Here is a 25,918-nt window from a genome sequence, read left to right on the forward strand (position 1 = left end):
TAAACAGCAGTTATTTGAATTTCTTTTACTATAAGTACTCCACAGCTTTATGCTATGTATTTGACCCTGTTTAAACATTCAACCCTAAAACTTTTACAGCATTTATAACACTCGAACAAAATCACAATAAACATGTAATCTCAGCCCTATACTGACCCTAACCTTAACCTCAGTGTTCTTAAAGCTGGCTCTGTCCTGCAGAAATGCCTTGACACTGTTATTTTGGTTGCTTTTGCTGCAGTGACGTACAGGTGCACGTCAGGGCACGGTGACATCACTGACCAAGTTTAATTTTAATGTTAATAAATTGATTATTTCAAAGTACAAAAACAGGGCAAAACATAATGATTGACAGCTGAGACTGACTTTTAGTTGGTTGATCATATGTAACGGCAGGATTTTGATACCGTGGCTTCGCACCACGAGCCTGCGAATGATATCACCAGCACGAGGTTTAATAAATTCCCATTGGCTCTTGTATGACCCATGGGTTGACGATGGATTGGACAGCTTGAATACGAGTTTCTTCCGTGGCTTGGTTTTGACTGTCTACCCCTTGTTTGAAAGAGAGAGAGAGAGAGAGAGAGAGAGAGAGAGAGAGAGAGAGAGAGAGAGAGAGAGAGAGAGAGAGAGAGAGAGAGAGAGAGAGAGAGAGAGAGAGAGAGAGAGAGAGAGAGAGAACATAATATCCATGACTAAGCTGATTTAGCCTGGTGGTGATCTGACAGCTACCACCAGAGAAGGGATGTTGACTTGCACTTTGCCACCACATTACATCTCACCCATGACATCAGACAGGGCTAATGAAAGAGAAGAGGGAGAGCTCCACCTCAACCCCACCTCTGACAATTGCCATATGGGACCTTTAAAAAGCTTCATATAATATAGTCCAGAGGGGCTGTCAGTTCGCTTCAGTTTCATTCTCAGTGTCGCAGAGGCAACCCACAGCCACTTAGTTCAGTGGTCATCAGTGGGAAAGGAGAGAAGCTGCGGTCAGTGCTGGTCCTCAGATGGCTGACCTTGGGAGCAGCGGACCCTCCCTGCATGCATCTGGGTCCATTGAGGCAGTGGAGCTTAAAGGCATTTTCCCTGCTGCACCTCCTGTTCTAAATTTGATGGGAGGCACTAGATAACACAGAACATGACATCACGGATTACTTCTGCCCCCTACTGACAGGAAGATGATCTGCAATCCCCCCTCAGCTCGTATCCAGAGACCAACAGCAGGTGATGATCAAATGGAGGCACGGTGGAAAAGATAGGACCCTGGAGAAGGCAGAGCGACACAAAGGCAGGGCTCATGGCAGCGGTGTGACAAGTCATGGCTAAGTGGAGTGTGCAGAAAAAACCCCAGTGAACGAGCACTCTGTGTGATCTGAACTTTCCATTACACAGGGACAAAGTGACTCTTTTCAAAGTCACCGAAGGAATCTCAGGAAGTTGGAAGAATAAACGCTTCTGAAACTGTTTTTGACTTTCAAAACTAGGCCACTCCTGATCAGGAAATTGCACAAAGGACGGGTGCAGCCTCTTTAATTCACATCCGCTGTAATGAGCTTATGAATTATGAGTTTTCGAGGGGAAATAATGGATTTGTATGCTGAAGGAGCAGCCGGAATGACAGCCTATATAAATGACAAAAAAGACTTGTGCAGTTACAGTCAGCCATTATGGAAATGTCAGGTCATTTATTTTGCCTCTTGATGTAAGGGTTCTCAACTGCATAATGTTAAACGTAATCCATTCACCATGTGGACATACTGTAATTATAATCATAACAAAATAATCAGGAAATTGAATTCCACCACAGCCATTATTGTGTCTCACTTTGGCCATTACGCAGTGAGCTCAGGGAGAAAAGTGATGTGTGCCAGGCTTTGGAAGGTTCGTGTCCAAGTCTTCACCATGAAATCACACAATATAATTAGGTGCTGCAGAGGCTGAGCGTTCAAAACAGATTATATATGACAAGAATATACTCACACTCGCAGGAGGAATCGCCTCATAATAAACTCATAGACAACACAAGGGTTCATTTTTTTGCTTTCAGACCATAAGTGTTTGGCTGAAAAACACACACACAAAGACACACACACAAAATGGGTCTTTCTCTAGTTGGGAGGACAGTCACTGACATAATGCATTCCCTGGACTCATATCCTAACCTTCACCACCACATCTAACTGCTAAAACCTAAACCCTAATACCCAATAAAAACTAATAAAACAAGTCTTAACCTTTAAAAAGCCCTTTGAAGTATTGTTGATCCCAACTCTGTCCTCACAACCACAAAAACACATTGCACAAACACACACACATTTCTCGTTCTCTAGTTGTGACGACACTTGTTGAAGTAATGAATTCCCTATAGCCCCAAACCCTAACCTTAATCATCACAACTAAATGCCTAACCATGAACATTTATCTAACCTAAACCTAATTATTAACCCTGGGAAAAGCCCCTTCGAAGCAGTGAGGAGCTACATTTGTGGTACAGCAATGGCATTGAGTCAAACTTCCTCTTCACAGCCATAGAAACATGTGCATATGCACAAACACACACATTAACTGGCAGATGCTACTCTTTGGTTCATCTGCTCTCCATCACCACATAATGGTGTCTGGAAGGCAGTCAACACATCATATAACTCCATGTAATTGAACTCTAGCCAAAGGGTGAGGCGTTCGTAATGTTAGTATCATTACTTTTACCCAAAATGTTCACATTCTCATCAGGACCTCATTAAAAGCAACAATGCTCCATATGTTTTAATCAGCCTGTCCAATTACTATAACAAAGTCAACCCCTTGAGGTCTGTTGAAGAGCGCTGACATAAAAGGATAATACAAGCTGTCATGATATATAACGTGACACGTGTTGAGGCTGAATGGAACAAAGATCACAGGTTTCTCAACAATAACAATCGAACAAACAAAAAGATTCAAGATTCAATACTTTGTTGAGACACACCTCGGTTGTTTGGAAGTTACCTCAGTGTTTCCATGATGAGACAACAATCACAGCATAACACATAACAAGAAAAAAACACCACACATAACAGGAATAACAAAACTGACAAAATGTCATGTATATCAAGTGCAATTAATCGAAATCTTAATTTCTTTGTTTATATAAATATATATTGTAGAGTTCATAATACATTATGATTAATTTGGCTATCATTTGTTTATAATTTAAAGAAATCATAAATCAATTGAATAAATTACAGTGCTAGACCAATAATGACCTCTAAATTATTCATTAGAGTTTGATATTGAAAATTTTCATCTAGATTATTATTTATCAAACTACCAGTAACAGCCATGAATCCTTAAACTTGTTAAATATGTGCACACACACACACACACACACACACACACACACACACACACACACACACATATTTATATACTTGTTTTTCTTTTTCAAAAAATAAAGACCACAGTGGTGTCTGCAATAAAGTTCTGTTCTCTTCATCAAAAGCTGCATGAGGAAGTTTAGAGGCAGTTTAAATGTTCAGAGGCAAACAGCAGGAGACCAGGGAGAAAAGAAGGTCAAAACTTTTGATCAACTCAGGAGGAAAAGGACATAGAGTTGGAGGAATTTTACACTTACAAAGACTGTGTCCTCTCATTCTCAGAAGTAAGTCTTCGTGTCTACTGTAACTACCGTAAAGTTAGATTGTCTACAGTGATATGAATAACATTACATGCAATTCCCAGTTTTGTATTGCAGAATGTCAGACAGTATTACAGTTTTTTTGGATTGCTTACACACCAAAATTAAAAGTAGTACACTATTAGCAAAACCTTACACTCAAATAGCAAAACATCAGCCCATATTTGCACAACTATAAGCACATTGTCAACCTCACACTTGTTGCAAAACTCTACACACAGTGATTTGCAAAACACTAAACACACTTAACATACATTACACACAAAAATCTATCATGAAGTCACGTCCTTGCAATACCAAAGCACTGACTGTCAAATTACCACACCGTCCAACCAATTGGTTCAACACAGTCATCAGGTGTGCAAACACTTGTTTGCTTAATTGTAGACACAACAATCAGGTGTGTAAGCACTATAAAAAGCAGTGTGTGAGTTCATCGTTCTCCAAGCACAATGGAAAGAGTCAGAGAAAGAGTAAGACGAGGAGGAGGAGGAGGTCGAGGAGGACGAGGAGGACGAGGACAACGAGGACAACGAGGACAACGAGGACAACGAGGAGGACGAGGAGGAGGACTAGGAAGAGGGGAACGAGGAGGACGAGGAGAACGAGGAGGACGAGGAGGAGGACGAGGAGGAGGAGGAAGGGGAGGAAGAGGAAGAGGAAGAGGAAGACAAGAAGGTGCTCAAAGAGGACCGAATCTGACAAATGAGATCCGCGCAACACTGGTTGACCACGTTGTCAACCACAGCCTGGCGCTGAGGGATGCTGGACTGCGAGTACAGCCAAATCTAAGCCGATATACAGTGGCAAGTGTGATGAGAACATTTCGACTGGAAAATAGGTGTTGTAAAAATATCATCATATCAAAAACATCTGTATGGTTTCAGTCACTGCTTACAGTACTGTATTCTATGCACTATCAGCACTACTGTTACCTTTTCCTGTGAAATTACTGTACTATTGTATACTGTTTTTTTTTCTACATAGGATTGAGGGTCAGGGACGACAAGGGGGAAGGCCTCCTATGTTCACAGAACAGCAAGAGAGGGAGATAGTAAACATTTTTTTTGAACTTACAATACGTAAAGTGACGTTTGGTTACAGTATTATGAATCTCTATCTCAACATTTTGGGCGTGTTGAGAAATAAATGATTTTCTTCAGTCTGCAACATTGGTCTTGTGTAGTGTTTGGTGAATTTACATTATATTTGTACTTTGTTGATAGCCTACTCTAATCATAGGAAAGTAGAAGTGCTAAAAGTGTTTTAGGTTTATCACAGCAGAGTGTAACTCGTGCAAACAGAGTATAGTAATGTGAAACGTGTGTGTTTCATATAGTAACAAAGTGTGGTTTTTAAAAAGAAGTGTATAGTTTTTACAAGAGTGTTTAATTTTGCAAAGGATCTGTAGTGTTTTGCTAATTGGGTGTGTGGTTGTGCTAATTGTGTGTAGTGTTTTGAAAACGCGGGCCCTGTTTTGAAAATCGTGCTTAAGCAATTGAGAAAAACTGTAATACCTCTTTTGTTTTTAATTTAAACTAAATTATTAGACCAAAACATCTCATCTCTACGTTTCCAATTTCCACATTAGGGTCACAGTATGTGGAATCATAGAGACTGTGACTGTGTCACATGAGGAGCACACTACTATACTGAGCCTGACTGTTTTTGATAATGGCTTAAGACTATCAAGCTCATATCAAGCAGACTCAACAAGACTCACACTTTTATTTTATCACTGACTGCAGTGATGAGAAAGTAAAAGCACAGATGGACAATCTGTATGTATTCTCCGATCAACGCAAAATAAATAGTCATCTCTAAAACTATGGAGTAAATTCATCACACAGAATCATATATTTGCCGTCACAAGTGAGCATAATGTCAGAGGCAGAAAATGTTTCTTCTACCAGATGTGATTTTAGAATGTCTATTATAAATTCAAACTATAACAACAATATATTCTTTTTTATTTGTCTATATTATCAAAGACGGATATACACATAATGTCACAGTTTCAGACAGACATGACTGTCGCTTGTGTTTTTATTTGATATTAACAACTAGTGCTAGTCTGCTGCTAACCAGAATGAATCCTTATATGCATATTCAGGATCAGATTGATTTCAACACATATGCTTGACTCACATACAGTTAAACAAAATGTGACTTTCTTCTAGTTGCAGATAGCTTGGGGAACCTGGTACGGAGAAGTGCTTCACACGATGGGTATAGACTCATTAATGTTTTGTCAGTTGTCAATGAATCATCATCAGATATAGTTTGTCACTCTCCCAGTGTTTTTCACTCAGTCTTTTACCAGAGGAGCACGTACTAATGAGGTGTCCTTTCTTTTGACAGACATGACATATGGACATCTTTATTGGGAAAACACACAACAGTGGGTTGCATGTAGAGCTTCATACAACCAGACAAAATGATCATTTTAACATCTGTATAACCAGAGATCAGATGGGATTAAGGGTAAAAAAGAGTTACGGTTCGGGACCTCAGCCTTTTTAGCATGATACTAGTGTAACTATTTTAAGTTCCCTGTGTTGTATGTCCTCTATTGCTTTAGTGTGCAAGTACCTCATATTTAAAAAACGACACATGCATTGGTTAACTCTGTTTCAATGCTGTGGTCATTTTACTTAGCTCTGTTCTTTACTGTGCAATTTACACAGATCTGCTGAATAAGGTCATCATCATGTATTCCGTGCACCTTCCACACACCGTCTACCACCACAACTCCCAGCACCGTGTCCCCTGTTGTTCCTGTTGCCAGCTGCTGTGTTTTGCATTTTGCTAGAGGTGTTTCTGTTATTCAGCATTCACTCTTCCATATAAACGGGATGGAGAGAATGATAGAATCACCTGTGAGTGTAAAAAGACAACAGTGGCAAAAAATACCTTCTCCAAAAACACAATAACCTCATGAACCTAGGATTTTTTGTCGGGCTGTTGAATTAGACTGTATTAGCTTTAGATGGAAGGCAACTTGATAATCCGACATATGAGAGTAAATAAAAGAGGAAAATTAAACTGTGGATGCTTTTGTTACTGCTTTGTACATTTTAACAAGAGAACTGAGGGAGAGGATAATACATGACAGATACTGTCACCTGTACAAAGATCTGACTCTGTTAAAGAAAAGGTAAAAGAGATGGCTGGACAAGGTAAGAAGATAAAATGACAGCAGAGCAGTTTCAAAGGTGACAGTAAAGGATCGATGCTCTGTTGATGGAATCAAAGAAAGATAAAACACATCATAAAAAGAAAAGCTGCTGATCAGAAGTGTCAAAAGCAATTTGTTAAACTCATACTTCAGTCGAATATGTTCCTCTGGTAGGTCAGAGAGGGAAGTACACAGGGTATATTTCTGGGATCAGGCTGATGATGATCCACTGACAACTGACAAAACATTAGAGAGTCGACACATACTGAACATGTTCAAAATCAAAACTGATGCAGATATCACTGTGAGCTCCGATTATCTGTTCAACTCTGTGCACAAGACCAAATTGCATGAATAGGAAAATGTTCTTCAAGGACCAGGAAGTGCCCCTCTGTTGTAAATGGGCATGACACTATTGGTGCAGAGATGAGAAACCTACATGCACCTTATTAAGCAGGTTGATCAGTGTAAAGGTGGGTAGAGTTTGAAGAGCTGCTGCCACTGATTTACAGACATTAAAACATAGCCAAATCCTGTATAGTCTGCTTTGTCTCATGCACACATGTTCCCAAGGGTTCTTCAGCTGATCCCAAGAGATGCTTCAAACTCATTTATCCAGAGAGGAGCCGAAATGCCACGTGTGCCACTGCTGAGGAGTGCTGACTCAGCTCATGAAACACATGTTTGTTGATAACATTATTGCAAAGCTTTGTATAAACACCACCTGTCCAAAAACAGATGACCCCAACTAAATACTTGCATAGCACCACTGAAGCAGAACTGATGATAGTTTTTTACTCATTCCTTCAACGATTGTCCCCTTCAGACTGGACAAAACTCTCGGTAACATCTGGCTCTGGTCTTGAGTTAGAAATGGTAAATTGTGTTTGTTCCCAGGTCGAATGACTCTGTAGAAGTCTCAGGTATTCATGCCTGTGATGTGGCAGTGATAGACATATGACACACATAGACAATAAAGGTTTCACTATTTCAACAATTCTTTTCCATCTCAGCCACACATTCAATGGATTCAGGCAGCCTTTCAACCTCATTCTGTCAGTGTTCAGTTTGAATAGACTGAAATAAAAGAGATAAATAAAGGAGCGGTTATAGCCAGGAAAAATTTAGAAAAGGAATCATTTACAAAAATTGAGTGTCAAATGTAGGAATGAGCAATATTATAAGTCAAAATGTTTGTTCACTGAGATAATATTGTGAGAATGTGAGACAGAAAACATTTTAACTACATACTTCTTTTGTGTGGCTGTGGATATGGTCGTCACACCTGCTAAACGTTCAACCTAAAAGCAAAAATAATGTTCTGCTTATGGATTATAATTAATAGAGAAATATGGACTTTTCAAAGATTCAGGTGATGTCATCATGGCTATGAAGTCTCTGTTTACCACAAGGTGCCGGTAATGCTCATTCTTCATTCCATGGTTCTCTGGAGCACCACTCAGGGGCTTTGCTTCCACATATTCTGTCCAAAGTCTCAGCAGAGCAATGGAAAGACTGAGCAAGACTGATTGACTTTGACAAGCTTTAAGACAGAGGAACCTTGCTAGTGACCACTACATCATAATTATACTCTAATACACATCAGAGGTTAATTAACTTTTTACTCCACCTCATTCATTTAAAAGCTGTTTACTAGCTGCCATGTGCGCCTCAGGGATTCACTGTAACAGACTTATCGAGCTTCTATCACTAAATAATGACTAGTGCCATTATAAAGCTAGGCTACCTAGAGTCATCGCAACAAAAGACCTTAAGAATTGCTTATTTCCTTATTATGCTAGCACAAGCAACTTTTTGTACTTCTTTGCATATGGTAATTTTCCTGACATGCAGTGTTGGGGAGTAACGGAATACATGTAACGGCGTTACGTATTTAGAATACAAATTATGAGTAACTGTATTCCGTTACAGTTACAGATTAAATAGATGGTATTCAGAATACAGTTACATTGTTGAAATCAGTGGATTACATGACGGTACTTCTCGAGTTTATTCACTCTCTCGTAAATCCACCGGCGGCAAAGCCCCCAGGAAGCAGCTGGAGACCAGGGCTGCCGTAAGAGCGCCCGGGCCCCCGGCGGCGTGAAGGAGCCTCACCGCTACCCGCTCGGGACCGTTACAGGCCCGGGACCGAGGCTCTGAGAGAGTTCCGTCGCTACCAGAAATCTACGGAGCTGCTGATCCGCAAGCTGCCCTTCCAGCACCTGGTGAGAGAAGACCGACCTGCGCTCCCAGAGCTCCGCTGTCATGGCTCTGCAGGAGACCAGCGAGGCACGCCGGGTTCACACCGGACGCTGAAGCGCCGGGCAGCGCTAATAATATCACCCGTTGACCAAGTAGTATAAAAGCATTTAGTCACTTGTTGCTCCAACATTAACTGCAACCGCGTCCCAATTTAATTTCATCCATCTTCAAGAACTTCTCCGCTGTTCTCTCCGTTCAATGTCGGGTGTCGAGGGTAAATTACGTATTCTCCGCCCCCCCCTCTCTTTTTATCTTTATGACTGCTTGTGTGTCTGTAGTGGATGGGCAGAGGGGGGCATTTAATAATGTGATCGGTAAAATTGGTAAAATTAAAACTCCAGGACAACAGAAGGGGAATGCAAACTATGGGATGCATACTTTATCATTTATATCATATAAAATGTCATCAATATCGTTTAAAATCATTTTTCAGTGTGTTTCATGGAGCGATACGCTCGCGTCAAGCGCAAAAAAAAATAAACTCGACGCCGAAACGATCGTAGCACGGCGCGAGGCAGCCTTGGCGCAGGGGGGGGGGGTCCTTCAGCCTCCGGTGGGGCCGGCACAGAGGTGGGAGTGGATGGGAGCCGGACATCCAGCTGGAGAGAGAGTTTAAACTGCTGCTTCTCCACTGACTATAACAACGCCGCAATCATACACTTAAAAAATGCAATACAAACCGGAAGTATTCCAAGTATTCAGAATACGTTACTCAGATTAGTTAATGTAATGGAATACGTTACAGATTACATTTTTGGGCATGTATTCTGTATTCTGTAACGGAATACGTTTTGAAAGTATCCTTCCCAACACTGCTGACATGAAACTACCAGAGGTCTAACCTTTACTGGTACAGGAGAGATATTAAGATAAAACTACACCAGAAGAATAGCAATAATATAATAATAACTCTAGAATGGCACTCAGTTAAGAGCAGACCTCCAAAAAGGGCAAACATTCTTTCATATATCTCTTAAGCTGTCCTTAATAGAAAAGTGAGGGAAGAAAAGTGGAAGTCAGATCATATACACAAAATTGTAAACATTTTAAGTCAACACAATTACCACATTTTAACAAGGAAAATTATTTTCTGAAAAAATGCCACAAACGCCCAGTTCTAGGAAAGTGATTTATTTTGCAATCCCTCCACCAATTTGAGTGCAAATCAGTTCAGTATATTTTGTGTAATCATTGTGACGCGTACAAACAGACCTTGCTTATGAGTAATTATCAGCCTATAACCATATATTTACCACATATTTGCAATGGATAGATAAACATCCAGCATTAGATCCATTAGCGATCAGTGAATATATCAGTTATTGACATATAATCAACCACACAGCATCACATCAGAAGGGTCAACATCAGCCACAACAGAACTATGCTTTGTCAATGTGGTAGTTTTTTATGAGATTTTTAAATTCAGTTTTTATTTACGCTGACTTAAAAAAAGGCATCTTTTAATTACTAGTGATTGTCACTGGTAATGCTCAGGTCATCAAGACAAGCTTACAGTTCCTGAATCAAATTCCCGCAGACTTTGGATTCCTGTGTCCTTCTCCATTACCAGACTGCAGGACAAGATCAACAGTTGCTTTGGATCTTTCGCAGTCTCCTTGGAGAGGACATGGGTGAGTGACACACTAATAGTATTTCACAACTTTAAAGAAAGAGCATCAAATGGTTTCCATCTCTGGATCAAACGCTAACACAGCCCCCCAACAGGTGTAATTTAATGGGGAGAGATACGAGCCTCTGATCAATACATTGCTTTTCTCTGTCGTGATGGAGCAGACAGTTAATTATAGTATCTGAAAGCCCAAACAGAGATCAGAAGCCCAAAGACAAATCTTTGAACTTGGGTCTTCTTTCAAAAATAGTGTCTGAAAAATGGTTTGAATACTGAATTGTTGCTATAAACTCCATTGACAGACACAGCTGACCATTTCCATGCTCCAGCATAGTGGAGCTAAAAGAAGAGTGACTATCAGGTGGTTGGAACCAAAACTGTTAATTAAGACTACTTTGCATAGATCTGATAGATGTCTAATTCGGCTTATTGTTCACTTATACTATGATAACATCATTCTGCTACCCCCAAGTGGCCATGAAGATAAATCAGTCCTCCTTTAAAGAACCATCTGGTAGCCTACTTTATATAATCATTTTTGTTTGGTGAGTAGAAAGTCTGTCACTTCAGACAAGAGGGCACCCAGCAGTACAAATTAATGCAAGGCTGAATTCTGATGACACAAGCATCTTCTTTACCCAGCTTCCCTGTGTCATCCATTACAGCTGTACATGCTGCTTCAGCTCTGACCCTTCACTAACTCCAGCTGTTGGCTGTTTGAGCAAGAATGTTGGTAACAGCCAGATGTTAAAGGCACAGTGTATGAGAACACAGTACATGAGCAGGGGTCTACTGTTACATTGCTGACTGACAGATATTTCAAAACACAGAATAACATGATACAACAACTACATCTCTAAACTCTGAATCCAGCTATTAACAATTTCCGCTGCTGGTCAAGTCATTAATCTTGTTATATACCTTAGTTCAAATATACTAATTTGGCTCTTTAAGTGTCCAAAACACAGCATTGATAAATCCTCAATTGACTATAACTGAAATCCTTGGTGTAACTGAACTACACTCTGCTTTACATTATGAGCCATCAAGTTAGATTTGGGGGTTACTGCCAAACAGAGCATGACAGAATTCTTCCATTTAACTAAAGCTGTGTTGTCTAGTATTTGCACATCCAGCAGAACAGAAAAGCATTTACTTCATGAGCACACACATCAAATTACAGTCAAGTGACAGAGGTCTGTGGGGTTGTCACTACTAATGACGCCTTTCACATTGTACACGGTTGTCAGGTGTATTTTTGTTGTGAAAATATTGATTTGTTCTGCTTAAATTGCTCAAGCATCTTGACTACTGTATAATGTTGATACTACCTGTCCGTGTATGTGTGTGTGTGTGTGTGTGAAGTGGGAGTGTCTAGGAAAACAGAAAGCTGCGTTCCTTGAAAAATCTGCAGAACCAAATTAAAGAGCAGCCTAAGGTCTGGTGACATTGTGCTAGTAAACTATATATTATCTAACTAACTTGTGTTTAAATAGGCTTTTTTTCTCAGGATGTTGTTAATACAGTGTGCCCCAGTGCCCTGTATTAACAAGCTGCCACTGCCCCATCTCCAATCCAATGCACCAATCTAAAATTTCTGCCACATTTGCAACACTTTGAATGTCTTCCAGCAGAAGTGCCAAGTATACTTCCTAAGCTTTCCGAATATTAAAATGATTGTCATGTTACCACTCACTGTGACAGCATGCTTCACTTTTTCTGATCTTGATGGCGGCCTTAAGAAACAACTATGCTAACCTGGTTGTATGTTGTTTTTTCCTGCCTGACTGCAACCACCTACTCTTTGATTCAAATAGAACCTCAGAAGCTGTTCACTCAAGCTTTAGCTGCTCAAAGTGTTAAATGTGACATGAATGTCAATTCCTAAAAAATCCGTTTGGCAAAGAGAAGGAACATTTAATGCAATGAAACCCAACTATCAATTATAGGGTCTGAAAATCAGACAGTTCAGATGTGGTCCTCAGGTGCATTGCTGCAATAAATTGTTCTGCTTTAATTTCAAACCGCAAAATGAAAAGAAAGGATGTTGCTCCACATATCAACACATGCAACTGTCTCCAAGAGTGGGAGGCAGAAACACCAGCACATCGCCTTTGGGTTTCCACAAAACACACACGCAGGGCCAACCATACATGCTGGTGCATTATAGTGCTTATATGACGACACATGATAACCCAGCGTGTTGCTACTAGAAGAGAATTACTGGCCCTCATCCAGACCTGTAGGCTATGAAAAGAGCTGCAATGAGAGGACTTTGTGTCAGTGTGTAAATCTGGATGTACTTCATCAGTGGATGTAGTCTGTGGACCCACAAGGAAGGAAGGCAGGCAGGCTGTTGTGAGTAGATTTGAGGGTCATGGCGAAGTTTGTCGCGTACCTCACCCTCCTCACCTCTGCAGGTCATGCAGGTCTGCTGACACGGAGACCAACGTGTCCGCAGGTGTGCGATGCCTCTCGCTGCCCGGTGCAGCTCCAGACCTGCTACTACGGCCAGGTGCCGGACGGGTGCGGCTGCTGCTCGCTGTGCGCCCCCGGTGAGGGTGAATGGTGCGGGCAGCGGAGCGGAGGCGGCCTGACCTGCGGGGACGGCCTGCGGTGCGACTCTGTGCCGGAGACCGGGACCGGCGAGGGGCCCCGCGGCTGCTGCGTGTGCGGCTCCTCCGGGCCGGTGTGCGGCAGCGACGGCAGGACGTACCCCAGCATCTGCCGCCTGAGAGCGGAGATCAGGAGAGCCGAGTTCGACGGGACCCCTCCGGTCATATTGATCAGGAGGGGTCGATGTGATGCAGGTGAGCTTCTTGACTTCTTTCTTTCTTTCTCTCTTTTTACACATACGCTACTTACAATTCGATATTACACATCTCTGTTTCCCGACATGGGGTCAACCCTATGTTCCCACAGCCCTATGTTCCCACATTTCTAAGGATTTTTTTTTCACTGACAATTTTGAAAATTAGGCCCTATCTTCCCACAGCCCTATGTTCCCACAGACCTATGTTCCCAGATTTATTTTGAAAAATTAGTCCTATGTCTAGATTTTTCTGAAAGTCTAAGGGTTAGGGTTTGGGTTAGGGCCAGGTGAACCCTTAACTACCAGGCAGGGGTAGAAATGTGGGAACTGTAGGAACATAGGGCCTAATTTTGTAATGAATATTAGAAATGTGGGAACATAGGGCTGTGGGAATATAGGGCTGTGGGAACACACGCTCCCCTGGACATGAGCCATGTGTTGTTTGCAAACTTTCGGTCAGCAGGTTGTGTTTTATTTATTTTTTAAATTAAAAAATAAACGCAACCCTTGCAGCAAAGAGGCATTATAAATGATCAGAGAAATATAAATAATGGTTGAAAAATGTACACAAGTCTGTATTCAGGGTTCAGTCTGTGTCTCTTGAAGTGACTCATGGTGGATTTTAGGGTCGGCCTTGAATCACAGTCCTGTTGAAGATTAACAAAACATCAATTTATGAAGGAATGTTTTTATGGTCTTCTACCGGTACTGAATCAGAGCCAAGAAAGTTGAGTCATTACTTCACATTTAAGTCTGAACACATGTATTGGTTAAAAACTGCATATGGTCCTCAGTGACTGGTTTAGTTCAGTGTCCACAACTGAATTAGGGGTTGTGGAATTAGTAATATATTATTTAGCTGAGATCATATCAGAAAACAATGTTTCCTATAACAATACACCATCAGTATACAAGCTGCTGCTCTGGGAGGCAGTGCAGTGGTGCTTTGAGATAATTGTTGTCAGCAGTCTAACATCCTCACAGTGAGATGCTGGTGTTAAAACACCAACTTAGTTTATACACAACACAGTTAAAGCTGGTGGGAGTGTCATTGCTCACCTAAACAAAAACTATACCTGATTAATTGGAAAAAACTAATTTAGACGACTAACGAACATGAGGGATTCATCACCTGGGAACCATTGAATCCTAACACAACAAAATCATCATCAAAGTGGATGTCTGACCAAACAACCAACTGTCATGTGTAGAAACAGGTGAGGACCCAAATGCAAACATTTTTATACCAACTTATTTCATACTAGAAAAACAGCCTGTAGCAACTATGTGCTGTGCACCTGGTAAAGCTTCCTGTTTCAAACAGAATGACATGAAAATATGTTTTTGGTTCATACAGAGGAAACATTCAACGATCAGTTACTTTCATAACAAAATAGCTTTCATTGAAAATAAAAATAAAACAAAAATTGACTGCGTCATTCCGCAATCATTTACATTTGTATTAAATTCTCATGAAGATATAGTAAACTATAAGTTCCCTAAGCTTGTTGTTCACTGAGACTTCTGACAGATGTGACAGAGAAGAAATCCGGAGCTCAGACAAATGTGAGGATTTACATCAGTTCTGGATCATGTCATGAAATGTCAAAATAAAACAAGACATGACATTTGAAAGGGCAAATAAAGACAAATCCTAATAACCAGAAGTCAAAACACAAGTAGATTCTGAGTCAATAACTCAAGTCCAAATGTAACCAGAAGAGCAACCAAAATGGAGCTGCTGTTGTAAAAACATTTCTCTGCAGCGCCACTAGTGGCCAAAAACAAGTTAAATAAATATATATAACATTTGCTTTTTCCATGATTCAGATCATAATTAAAGTGTTACAATATGTGATCATACAACACAGATCCGTAAAGCAAACTTGAATGTAGTGTGTGAGCCCATTTACATTTGTTCGGTGACACATCGTGTCTGAGTGGTTTTCATCTGATGGATGATCCACCTCTTACATGTTGGCATGGCCACACAGTGGGATGGAGAGGACAGTGAAAGCTGCAGGTTACCGGGTCACATACTGTTGATTTTTTTAGTAGAGCTGTCTGACAGGCAAAGAAAAGCCTGGTGTATTGCCAAAGTAGCTCTTGGCAATGACACACTGTTATTTGAATGTGAGGCTGTTTCTGCAGAGTCCATTTGGGAAACTCTGTAAACACAAAATCTGTCAGAGAAGGTGTTGACATATGGAGAGAACCTCTGTCATTGTAGATACTGCACGGCCCCAAATGTGCTGCAGGTTTTTAAAAGAATCTTGGAGGCACTCAAGCCTCTATGTCAGATAGAAAACTAAAGCTAGGCAAAGTGGCGGAAGGGCAGAGGAGACGGATTGTGGCTATGGTGTGTACAGATCAATAATCTGATCTTTTCTTTTGAAGATATTTTGTTCATGCTTACAGTTCAATGATCTCAGTGAAATACCACTACTACTCATATTACTAACATGTTTTTCTATGTTTGCCTGTAGTTTTGTATCTCTTTTCCATCATACATTTAAAAATGTGTATGTCTTCTGTTTATTATACTGTCAGCATTTTTGTGTACAGCTACAAAGGTCATAGGTGTCCATGTCACTTAGAGACTCATATAAACTTATATATGACCCCATTGAAGGCCAGTTAGTGTTCCAAACAGAACTGATCTAATCTAGCTCAGTTGTACCTGCTAAAACCAGAGAAAACTTGTTTTTAAATATACATATACATTATGGCTGCCTCTGTTTGGTTGTGCACATACTCAGAAATTAAACGCTATGCATCTTATAGTTGCAATACGCATGTGAAAGGTAGGGGTGTAAAGTGTCAGATACTCACCACTGTCACAACGTTCTTGATTTAAGGACCCCACATACCAGCTACGACAATGCTGTTACCCCTCTTTCTGCAGTGATCTCAGGAGTAACCGTAGGTAAACCTGCGTAATTTTTTTATTTACAGGATGTTCTTTATGGTCCAAGTTCTGTGGTGTACTTTCTAGCGGAATGCGGCAGTAACGTGTTGTAAACGCGTCGAACATGCATAGAATGTGGACAGTTACGCTTACCACATATGTTTGCCTTTATGTATAGCTAAAAAGCAAGTATATCTCCAACCAAACCCAGCATTACTACAGCTCCTTGTGCTGTTCACTACAGAGCAGCGAGTCATTCAGAAGCTGGATTCACTCACATTCTACCTACATTAAACCTGGCTCTTCCACACAGGAATTAACATGGTTAATTAATTATTTAAAACAGTTTCTTAACAGATAACGTCACTTACAAACACATAACTTTGCAAAGTATTTCTCAGTTCTAGTAGTGCAACAGATCGATTTTGATAATCAGGAGCTACAGTGTACGGTTCTGCAGATGCAGGTTGTTGCATATAAGAAACTGTTCATTTGTCATCCTTTTACTTCTTGCTTTTATCTTGATGAAAAATGTCAAGTACTATTATTGTGAATTAGGTTGTCAATCAATGTTTCTGTCATATATTTTGAAGTTACCACAAGTGAAATATTGTGTGTGTGGTCAAAGCAAGCAGGCAGAAACATGTCATGAGAGACAACCTGGTGGGGTCAGATTTTATTTATATCCCAGTGTGTTTGTGAATGGAACTACACCTGAAAGCAAACACGCAAAGAAACTGAACTAATTGACTAAGTGATGTGTTTTGCTGGCCAATGATCTCCTCTGCTCCATTTCATTACTAATATAGACAGTTCGGCAAGCAAAAAATGGCGCTGTCCATGGTTCTGAAACACCAGCTGAGCAAAAGTCAAGTGTCTTGGCAAATAATTTAGTTGACGATTGACCCTAGAGTAGACTACTACTGCATATATCATACCAACAACAATTATACTTACTCACCACCCTCTCTAAATGTTATTGCTAATTTAAACATTCATTATTTAGTTAAAGTGGGTGGTATGATGGTGCGGCACGGTTTTCTCACAGCGCGAAGGTACCCAGTTTGGCTGGGGTCTTTCTGGGTGGAGTTATTCATGTCTGTGAGGGTTTTCTCCGGGTACTCTGTAACTGTGAGATTGACTGGTTGTTGGTCTCTGTATGTTAGCTCTGCATTATGCTAGTGACCTGTCCAGGGTGTACCTGCCTTTAAATTGCAATGCCCTATGTTAGCTGAGATTGGCTCCAGCTTCCCCCACCACCCTCAAAGGATAAGCAGTATAGCAAGCCGATGGATGGATATTTTAAAGTAAATTGGTTTAGTAAATTTGTTTGTTAAGTGTACATTTGTGGTTCACAATATCCTATTGGTATATACTGTTTTCTCTCCTGCAGAATTTGTTGATATCCATGTTTTATCAATTCAACATTAATTATTAAAAGATATACAAATGTACACCTTTACTATAATAATGCTGCTGATCCTCAGTATAAATGTTTTAGAGGTGCGGAATTAAACTTTTCACTGCAGCATATTGAACCATTGGAAGATCATTAGTATTAGTACGTGGCAGGACTGAAAACATATAAAAGAAAGTCTGGATGATGTAGAAATGTGAATTAGAGTCTGAGCATCTGCCATCGATAGAAAAGACCAACGTGCATCAAAACAGAGGCTAGGATCAAATAGAATACCGATATTCTTCATACTTTGAGAAATCCCACAGTTGTCAAAAGTTACTGTTAGGCTGGGCCAACGACCAGCATTTCAGTTTAACCTGAATAGGAGCAGGATGCGGTTTTTAACTGCAGACAAAGCAGGCCTCTAATTGGATTAATTGAGATTAGTTATCAGCTTTAGGCAATATACAGCCTGGTATCATCAGCGTAAAATTGGGAATTAGACTCTCAGACTTAGAGTCTTGGAGTCTTAGACTATCATTTGACCAAGAGTTGAAATATAGAAAGAAAACCCAGAGGACCAAGAACAGAGCCCTGAGTTACTCCATATCTCACATCTGAAAATTGATGAAGTATTATTTTAGAAACGGAAACACATTGTGTTCTTTGAAATAAATAAGTAATAACTAAATAAGAGTTCTAAATCAGAATCACATTGGAGCCCAGCCAGAGCGTTTTCCAATCGGTCTCCAGTATGCAGTGGTCTTGCATGAAAAACAAGAGGGTAACAAGGTAGCAAGGTTTCAGTGGGGTGATGGACCCTGAAGCAGATTGAAAAATTTGTTAGATACAGCATGTTTACTGAAAGCTGTGAAGAATTTACTGATAAATGAACAATGTATATGCTAAAATCTGAGGCTTTTTTTGTAAAGTTTAGTTGGTAGAGGGTCGAGGAGATAGGTAAAGACGGCTGTTTTTGATTAAGTTTGGCAACAGCGTCAAAAGGAAATGTAGGATTTTGTTTATTGTTACTTGTTAAGCTGGTTTTCTTTGCTGTAGCAGAAAACAGAGCTACAGTATCTTGCAATTCTCCAATTTCTTCTAAAACTTGTATGTGGTCTATAGATACAGTAGTGGGAGTCCCCAACAAAATAACTTATAGCCGATGGATATGGTTTTAATAAAAAGCCTCAAAAGAGTTGAAAGTAATATCCCTTTTGAAGGTTAAATTAAAAATAGAATTGTAGCTTGTTTAATAGCCTGGGCAACATGGGCATTGGTGTACTCAGCTGGGGAAACTTCATTTAATGGCAAGAAAACATAAAAGCCATGTCACAAAAAATAATCACCCCCAGATTATTCTCAAGAATCAAATCATGTCAGTAGGTAGCAATCAATAATCGTTTAGACATTTCAGTGCGGAGAGAAAATAACACACTGATGCTGTCATTCCCTTTTTGTTCTCCTTGCGTGTTTGTTATCTAATGTTTTGTATCCTCAAAGGAGTGCAACATCCAGGAAGTATGCGCTACAAGTTCAACTTCATCGCAGATGTAGTCGATAAGATTGTCCCTGCTGTGGTGCATCTGGAGCTTTTCAAAAGGTAAAACTAAGTGATGAAAGACTTAGATGAATGTGTAACCTTTACGGCTTATGCTCCTGCAGTTACCGTCATCTTTTTCCTTTTCTCATACCAGAGGGCCATTTTCTGGCGAGGAGGTCTCTGTGTCGAGTGCCTCTGGGTTTGTGGTGTCAGAGGATGGATGGATCCTAACCAATGCTCACGTGCTCACCAACAAGCAGCGGATAAAAGTCCAGCTGAAAAGCGGTGTGCAGTACGACGCCACAGTCAAAGACATGGACCAGAAGATGGACATCGCACTTATCAAAATTGAACCAGATGTGAGTGCTTGCTGTTTCCTCTCTCCTCCAAGGGGCCTTAGATTAAAGTTCTGTCCAGTGTATTTCTCTGGCCTGGCAGCCAACCGCTAACATCAAAGAGTATTAATCCTGCACACTAAATCGGGTGCACATTCGCTCTCATCAAGGGTATTTGTCCTCCAAAATCCGACTCTGTTCTTTCACATGGGCAGTTTGTCATCATAATTCCTCTGGGTGGTATTTGGTCATGTCTTGTAAATTCAAATCTTTAAATACATTTTCTGAGTAGAGCAAGTGCTGTTCTAAATAAAACATTTCCCTGCTCTGACATGGGGGTCTCTGCTCCCAAACACTATCATCACACTCTTTTTAGTATGAAGCACGATAAACATTTTCAGTACTGATCTGAATACAAGAATACGTTGAGATGACGAGGAGTAAGAGGAGACTCTTTATATGACTGTTGTAAAGGTGAAGAAATGTGTCTTTTAACAACCAAGAAGCAGTGACAAACTGTGCAATGTCCTGTATCTCTGGAGAAGATTTAAAAGATGCCCAAAAGGCAAATTTCGTCATGTAAGAAAGCTCCATGCCCTGAGGGAATTGGCTATAAATTCAGTTGAACATTGAAATCCACCCCAGAGATAAATGGCCTGTAATGGGAGGAGACAGGCACAGACAAGCTAAGACGTAGTTTAGATTGCTCTATACTAACCACGGCCAATGGAGATCCGGGTTTGAGGAATGTAGTAAAGATTATACTGAGCCCCTGTTACTACCAGTGACGTAAGTTTGGCTTGCCTACTAATAATTTTGAAGACTACATGTACAGGTTCTACCAAGTACAACCATTCACTCACACATTTGAGGTTGAATTGTAGTCAGAGACCATTTTACTGATGGAATTTACACATTACTGAAGTACATCAATATGAGATTTTAAGAATAAAGTGGTGATTTTTAAGTATAAAGATTACATTTACAAGAAAACTGAAGAAATATTACAAGGAGGTTATATTACATACATTAAATTTAGAAAAGTGGAGAAAAAAAAATCTTTAGAGAATTCTGTCAGCTTTTACATGTTAACTGATTTATGACCTAAAGGTAAGATCTTTATGAGTCTATAACCAGATGTGTTTTTAAGCAGCAGCTGCAGCTCTCCAGGGACTTCAGTAAACTGAGCTGAAGAACATATTGATGGCATCGTAAATTGATTAACTCGTAGTGGGCTTTATACAAATGATAAGAAAGGCAGAGAGAATCAAGTGTCACAATGCATCAAGAAAAATTGTCTGCAACCCATAGTCAAATGAGCCATATATACCATCATGCATTGCCTTCACCGGAGAGAGAGGAGGAAAAGCCTGACCTGTTATATGAATGTTAATACGAGCAGAGCAGAGCATCACAGCACAAACGGTGGCACACAAGTTTATTTCTCGATTTCTATTTTTTTTAGCTGAAAATATTATAACTAAGTGTAAAATGCCGATGTTGTTGTTGTTGTACGTCATAATCCTGTGACAATGACGTCATTACCGATGCAGAGAAAATGCGCAGAGTAGCTTTCGAAATCGTTATTTTCTTTCTGAGCTCACTATATAGAGCTCTATATAGAACACCCTATTTAGTAAAGTAAGGGTTAGTGAATAAGTGGGTGATTTGAGACACAGCCAGAGACTCTATACACTAGGAACATTAGGAGCGTAATTTCAAAATAAGATGATTGAGAGCTTAGAGTGAACCACCGATCTAAACACAAATCAAAACACATGGTAAATGTCTATTAACTAAAAAGGCACTGCAAATGTAATCAGGTCCAAAAACAGTCTTTCAATCTTTCATTGGGTTCGAGACCCAGAGTCATGACATTTACATATAAAACTGAGCTCTGATTTATCAAAGCTACATTGGAAAAAAATCTATTGGAACTGTGAGTAAACTGTGAAGAGCAACAGAGCAACACTTTGGTTTGTCTAAATAACACAGCTCTAAATAAAGCATAGGGCCAGCTATGTGAAGTCTCAGTGACCATGGACATAGAGAGAAGCTAGTTAGTCTGCTGACCTCACGGTTCACAGGTCAGGTGATGAAATAATTCATGGCATGTGTTCCATTCATAATATCAACCTTCTCTGTGGGTCGTCATGTCTTTGTGCCCCGGTGCAGATGCCCCTGCCTGTGCTGCATCTCGGCCAGTCCTCAGACCTGCGTCCTGGCGAGTTTGTGGTGGCGGTGGGAAGCCCCTTCTCCCTGCAGAGCACCGTCACCACCGGCATTGTGAGCACTGTCCAGCGCAGCGGCCAGGAGCTGGGCTTCAAGGACTCCGACATGGAGTACATCCAAACTGACGCCATGATTAATGTCAGTGGGATCAGAAAATGACTCATCGTGGTTCTGTTTTTGATGCATGTTTTTGTTCTACATTGACGATGAGTAAGAACATGTTTCTGTTGCTGTGTTGATTCACAGTATGGCAACTCTGGCGGACCACTTGTCAACTTGGTAAGAAGATTTATAGTGCTGCATCATGTGTATAGGAATAATATCCTTATATTTGCATACTAGTTAAGTTTTCTGCTATGTAAGAAATTTTTCTTGTTTTATTTATGACAGTGAGGACTAAGGTCATGATTTCCTTTTATTTAATACACAAAATCTCTGGTCTACCCCCTGAGGTTTATGACTCAGCCTCCCTCCCAGTATTTTAGAACAGGACCTGATTATAGAGGCCTTTGCTTTGTTGCTACAACATGAAATCATGCAGATAATGCATTCATTAATCAAGGCTGCTGCCTCTGGAAGTTATTACTAACAGACAGTCCCAGTCACCATTCGTACGCTGTATTAAATGTTGTCTTTAATAGACAATGAGCTACATTATGTGAATTAGAAGGAAAATAGCCAAAATATTCTGTTTCTCCATGAAGCAAAGCTATCATATCAGTGACACCATCACTGCACTCCAACAGCTGTCCTTCTACTCTGTGTTTGACAGGACGGGGATGTAATCGGCATCAACACTCTGAAAGTGACGGCAGGAATCTCTTTTGCCGTCCCTGTGGACAAAATCTGCCAGTTCCTCTCTGAATCCCACAGCAGACGAGTCAACGGTGGGCAGGATCCTAGGCAGCTGTTACAGATTAGAGAATTACTCCTTGACCTCTTTCAATTTTTTTTTCTGTCAGTCATCTCCTAATTTTCATATTCATTCGTTTTTTAGGATACACGGTGCAAAAAAGGAAATACATCGGCGTCCGGATGCTGCAGCTCTCACCATCGTAAGTTAACATCACAACTAACAATTAATTGAATTCCAACATAGCACATATTCATTATAAAACCAAGCGGCTCTATGAGGCTGCAGTATGGACGTGTCTTAAAAAACTTGACACCAGAGGCCCAGAGAGCTTCTATTTTTACACTTTTTGAAATAAAATTAGTATTGTGATTCTCTCATTTTGGAGAAACTTTAGATTTGATGTATAGTATATAAGATCAGATCATTTATTACTGTCAATATTGCAGTTAGAAGTACATGTTGTGTATAATATGTTACGTGCATTTCCGTGAATGAAAAATTCGTTGCTGTGATTACACAGCAATTCTTAGGAGTCATACAAGTCTGTAGACATATTACATGGCATACTGTTGAATAGTGTTTCTGTGTCTTCTGTGTGTTTTTTCTCCCATTTGAGTTTTCTCTGTTGGAAAAAGCTTTTTATGTTTGTGTCATCCATCTTCATGTTTGCTTTGTGTGTCCAGTTTGATCAAAGATCTCAAGGAGCGTGAAGACCAATTTCCAGATGTGAGCGCGGGAGTTTATGTTTATGAGGTGATACCTGGAACAGCTGCATCCAGGTAAGCGTCTGGTTATAAACTCCAGTAATAAGTGCTGTGCAACATTAAATTGAATTTCATTAAGCAAAAAAGGCTTAAAAGACACTACACTGATTGGCATTTACAACAACAGCACTGAGTGTGTGAGATAAACCCCCAGCAGAGTTGACAGTGACCAGCTCTGTTGTCATGGACTTCTCCAGGACAGCGTAGCTCAGTGCACAGGTTTCTTACTGGCAGAATTTATATTCAGATGGAGGGAGTTACTAATTCATGAAAGCATCATTGGATCCAGAATGAGTAAACACACCTGAGTGTAGGGTGAGTTACCAAACAGTTGAAACCCTTTCACAAGAAGAGAAAATACTACAATCAACACAAGATTTTAATTTTGACGGTTACACATTCAGATGACACAGAGCAACTCTAGCATTCATTTGGAGTTAACTGTCTGTGGTCACCTGATGAAAATTCTCTCTGGGTTCATTACTACAACTGCTTTTACTTCACAAATTAGTTATTTAATCCATCCATAATAAAAAAACATATTGGGTTTTTACATTGGATTTAATTAGTCTATATTTTACATATACTGAGACCTCCCCACCCTATAAAATAAGTATTTATGTATGATAAATTAATGTGATCAAGTTTATGGATTTCTTTCATTTGCAGTTTCATTTCTGAACATATCAGCAAAATGAGTAGTCTTAGAAAAACAGAGGTCACAGTACTAGTAAATATGAGGGAGCTTTTAAAGCTTCAGTGGGAATTACATACAAATCCAGTCTCTCTCCACTGTTGCTATCACCAGAAAATATAATGATCATTTAAAATAACTTTGTCAACATAAAATGAACTTTTTTACCTTATGAAAAGATTTTATATTTTGTTGTGTTCCCACTAGTGTGAGTTTCAAAGAAAGGCAACCACACTGCAGAGTTGTTTTTATTGGAAAGTGTTACTTGAGCTAAGCTGTATGATGCACAGTCTGAGCTTGTGGAGGCCCTGGGTTTTACTAAATGCAACAGCGGTGCAGTGAACCTGCTTGTGGAGACTGCTGGATCTTTTCTGAGGTGTTGAATAAGAGCATCCCTGCAGTTCTCAAGGCTGCAGTCTACAACTATGGTCCTGCCTGCTCATTATAATCGTGCTTCCCACAGGCACAGCTCTGACATCTGGGTGAGGACCAGGAGAAACGATGTGTGTGTTCGGACTCTCAATGTTCTTAATAGTCCGGCACCGTCTCCTGTGACAGTGAAGCCTGAAGCTTTGAACAGCAAACAGCAGCAGTCTAACATACAACCGGTACAGCAGAGTTTTTCATGACTTTCTTGTGCTCCTCAATATTGTCTGGGGAGATCTGATTGACTGACTCTACAGACTTGCACATTTTGTTAATCAGTCTCCATAAGATCATCAGTCAGAATAATGGCCTCATATATATAAATGTCAAGCAGTGCAGTGAATTATGCCGTGAGCCCACCACCTGCTTACTCTGTGGTGGAGGAAGAAAACTGACACAGGAGCAGACTTGTAGAAAGGTCAATGATATTTTCCTGAAGGTATGGGATCCACCCTGCTGGGTTGGGTCTGTTTTAGTCAGGCTTTCCGTGTCACTCAGGTATAGCGTTCTTTTCTCTGCAGCGCCGGCATGAACAACCACGACGTCATCATCGGCATCAACGGGCAGCCTGTTCGCGCCATGGAGGAAGTGAGCGAAGCCGTCCAGAGCAGCGGCGTGCTCTCAGTGGTGGTGAGGCGAAAGGATGGCGATGTAAAACTGACTGTCGTTCCCGGGGAGGCTGACGGGTTTCAGTGACTAAATATCAAACACAAACAATGAATGTACCCCAACATACTGCACTGTACAGTACTGAGTGGTAAAACAGCTGTGGGTGATGTGCAGTGTATTTCTTGGTCTATTTTTTGGTGACAAACCTGGAGCTCATAAGAGAAGTTCAACGGTTCAAGGTGTAAACAAAGTGTGTCCACTTTCTGTTAATATCATTGTAAAAAATCCAAGGGCAGACACAAAGTTGTCCTCAATGAACTGGAGGTGAATTGCTAAAATTATGTACACCTGCTTCTCGGAAAAAAAAAAATATTGTTATATGGGCCATTCTACCGAATTGGTGCAAAGTCAGGTTGGAAATATTTTGAAATTTTGTATGTTTTATTCCCAAAACTTTTTCCGTATATATATTGTACCATATCTAAAGTACACATATCTAGTAAAAGAACCGTCAATTTTTATGTTGTATTTTCAGACTGTGTTGGAATGTTTTTCCTCTCCCAAAAATTGTCACTACCGAAACAT

General features: G+C 40.3%; 1 protein-coding gene across 1 annotated transcript; it reads left to right on the plus strand.

Moving 5' to 3' along the window:
• The first annotated feature begins 13,132 nt into the window (after positions 1-13,132).
• On the plus strand, positions 13,133-25,420 carry htra4 (HtrA serine peptidase 4). Its single transcript, XM_061071965.1, has 9 exons — positions 13,133-13,565; positions 19,378-19,477; positions 19,572-19,776; positions 21,928-22,122; positions 22,231-22,263; positions 22,757-22,871; positions 22,982-23,039; positions 23,524-23,619; positions 25,246-25,420. Exons 1-9 carry the CDS (start codon positions 13,133-13,135, stop codon positions 25,418-25,420), a joined length of 1,410 nt encoding a protein of 469 aa, XP_060927948.1.
• Positions 25,421-25,918: the final 498 nt, after the last annotated feature.

This window comes from Limanda limanda, chromosome 5 (assembly GCF_963576545.1).
Source record: "Limanda limanda chromosome 5, fLimLim1.1, whole genome shotgun sequence".
Classification (NCBI taxonomy): domain Eukaryota; kingdom Metazoa; phylum Chordata; class Actinopteri; order Pleuronectiformes; family Pleuronectidae; genus Limanda; species Limanda limanda.

Bases quoted from the DNA above. Each gene is read 5' to 3' on its own strand.
- htra4 (XM_061071965.1), top strand. From the start codon at position 13,133: ATGGCGAAGTTTGTCGCGTACCTCACCCTCCTCACCTCTGCAGGTCAT. The intron at 19,777-21,927 runs GTGAGTGCTTGC...GCCCCGGTGCAG, and splicing joins TTATCAAAATTGAACCAGAT to ATGCCCCTGCCTGTGCTGCA. The intron at 23,040-23,523 runs GTAAGTTAACAT...TTGTGTGTCCAG, and splicing joins ATGCTGCAGCTCTCACCATC to TTTGATCAAAGATCTCAAGG.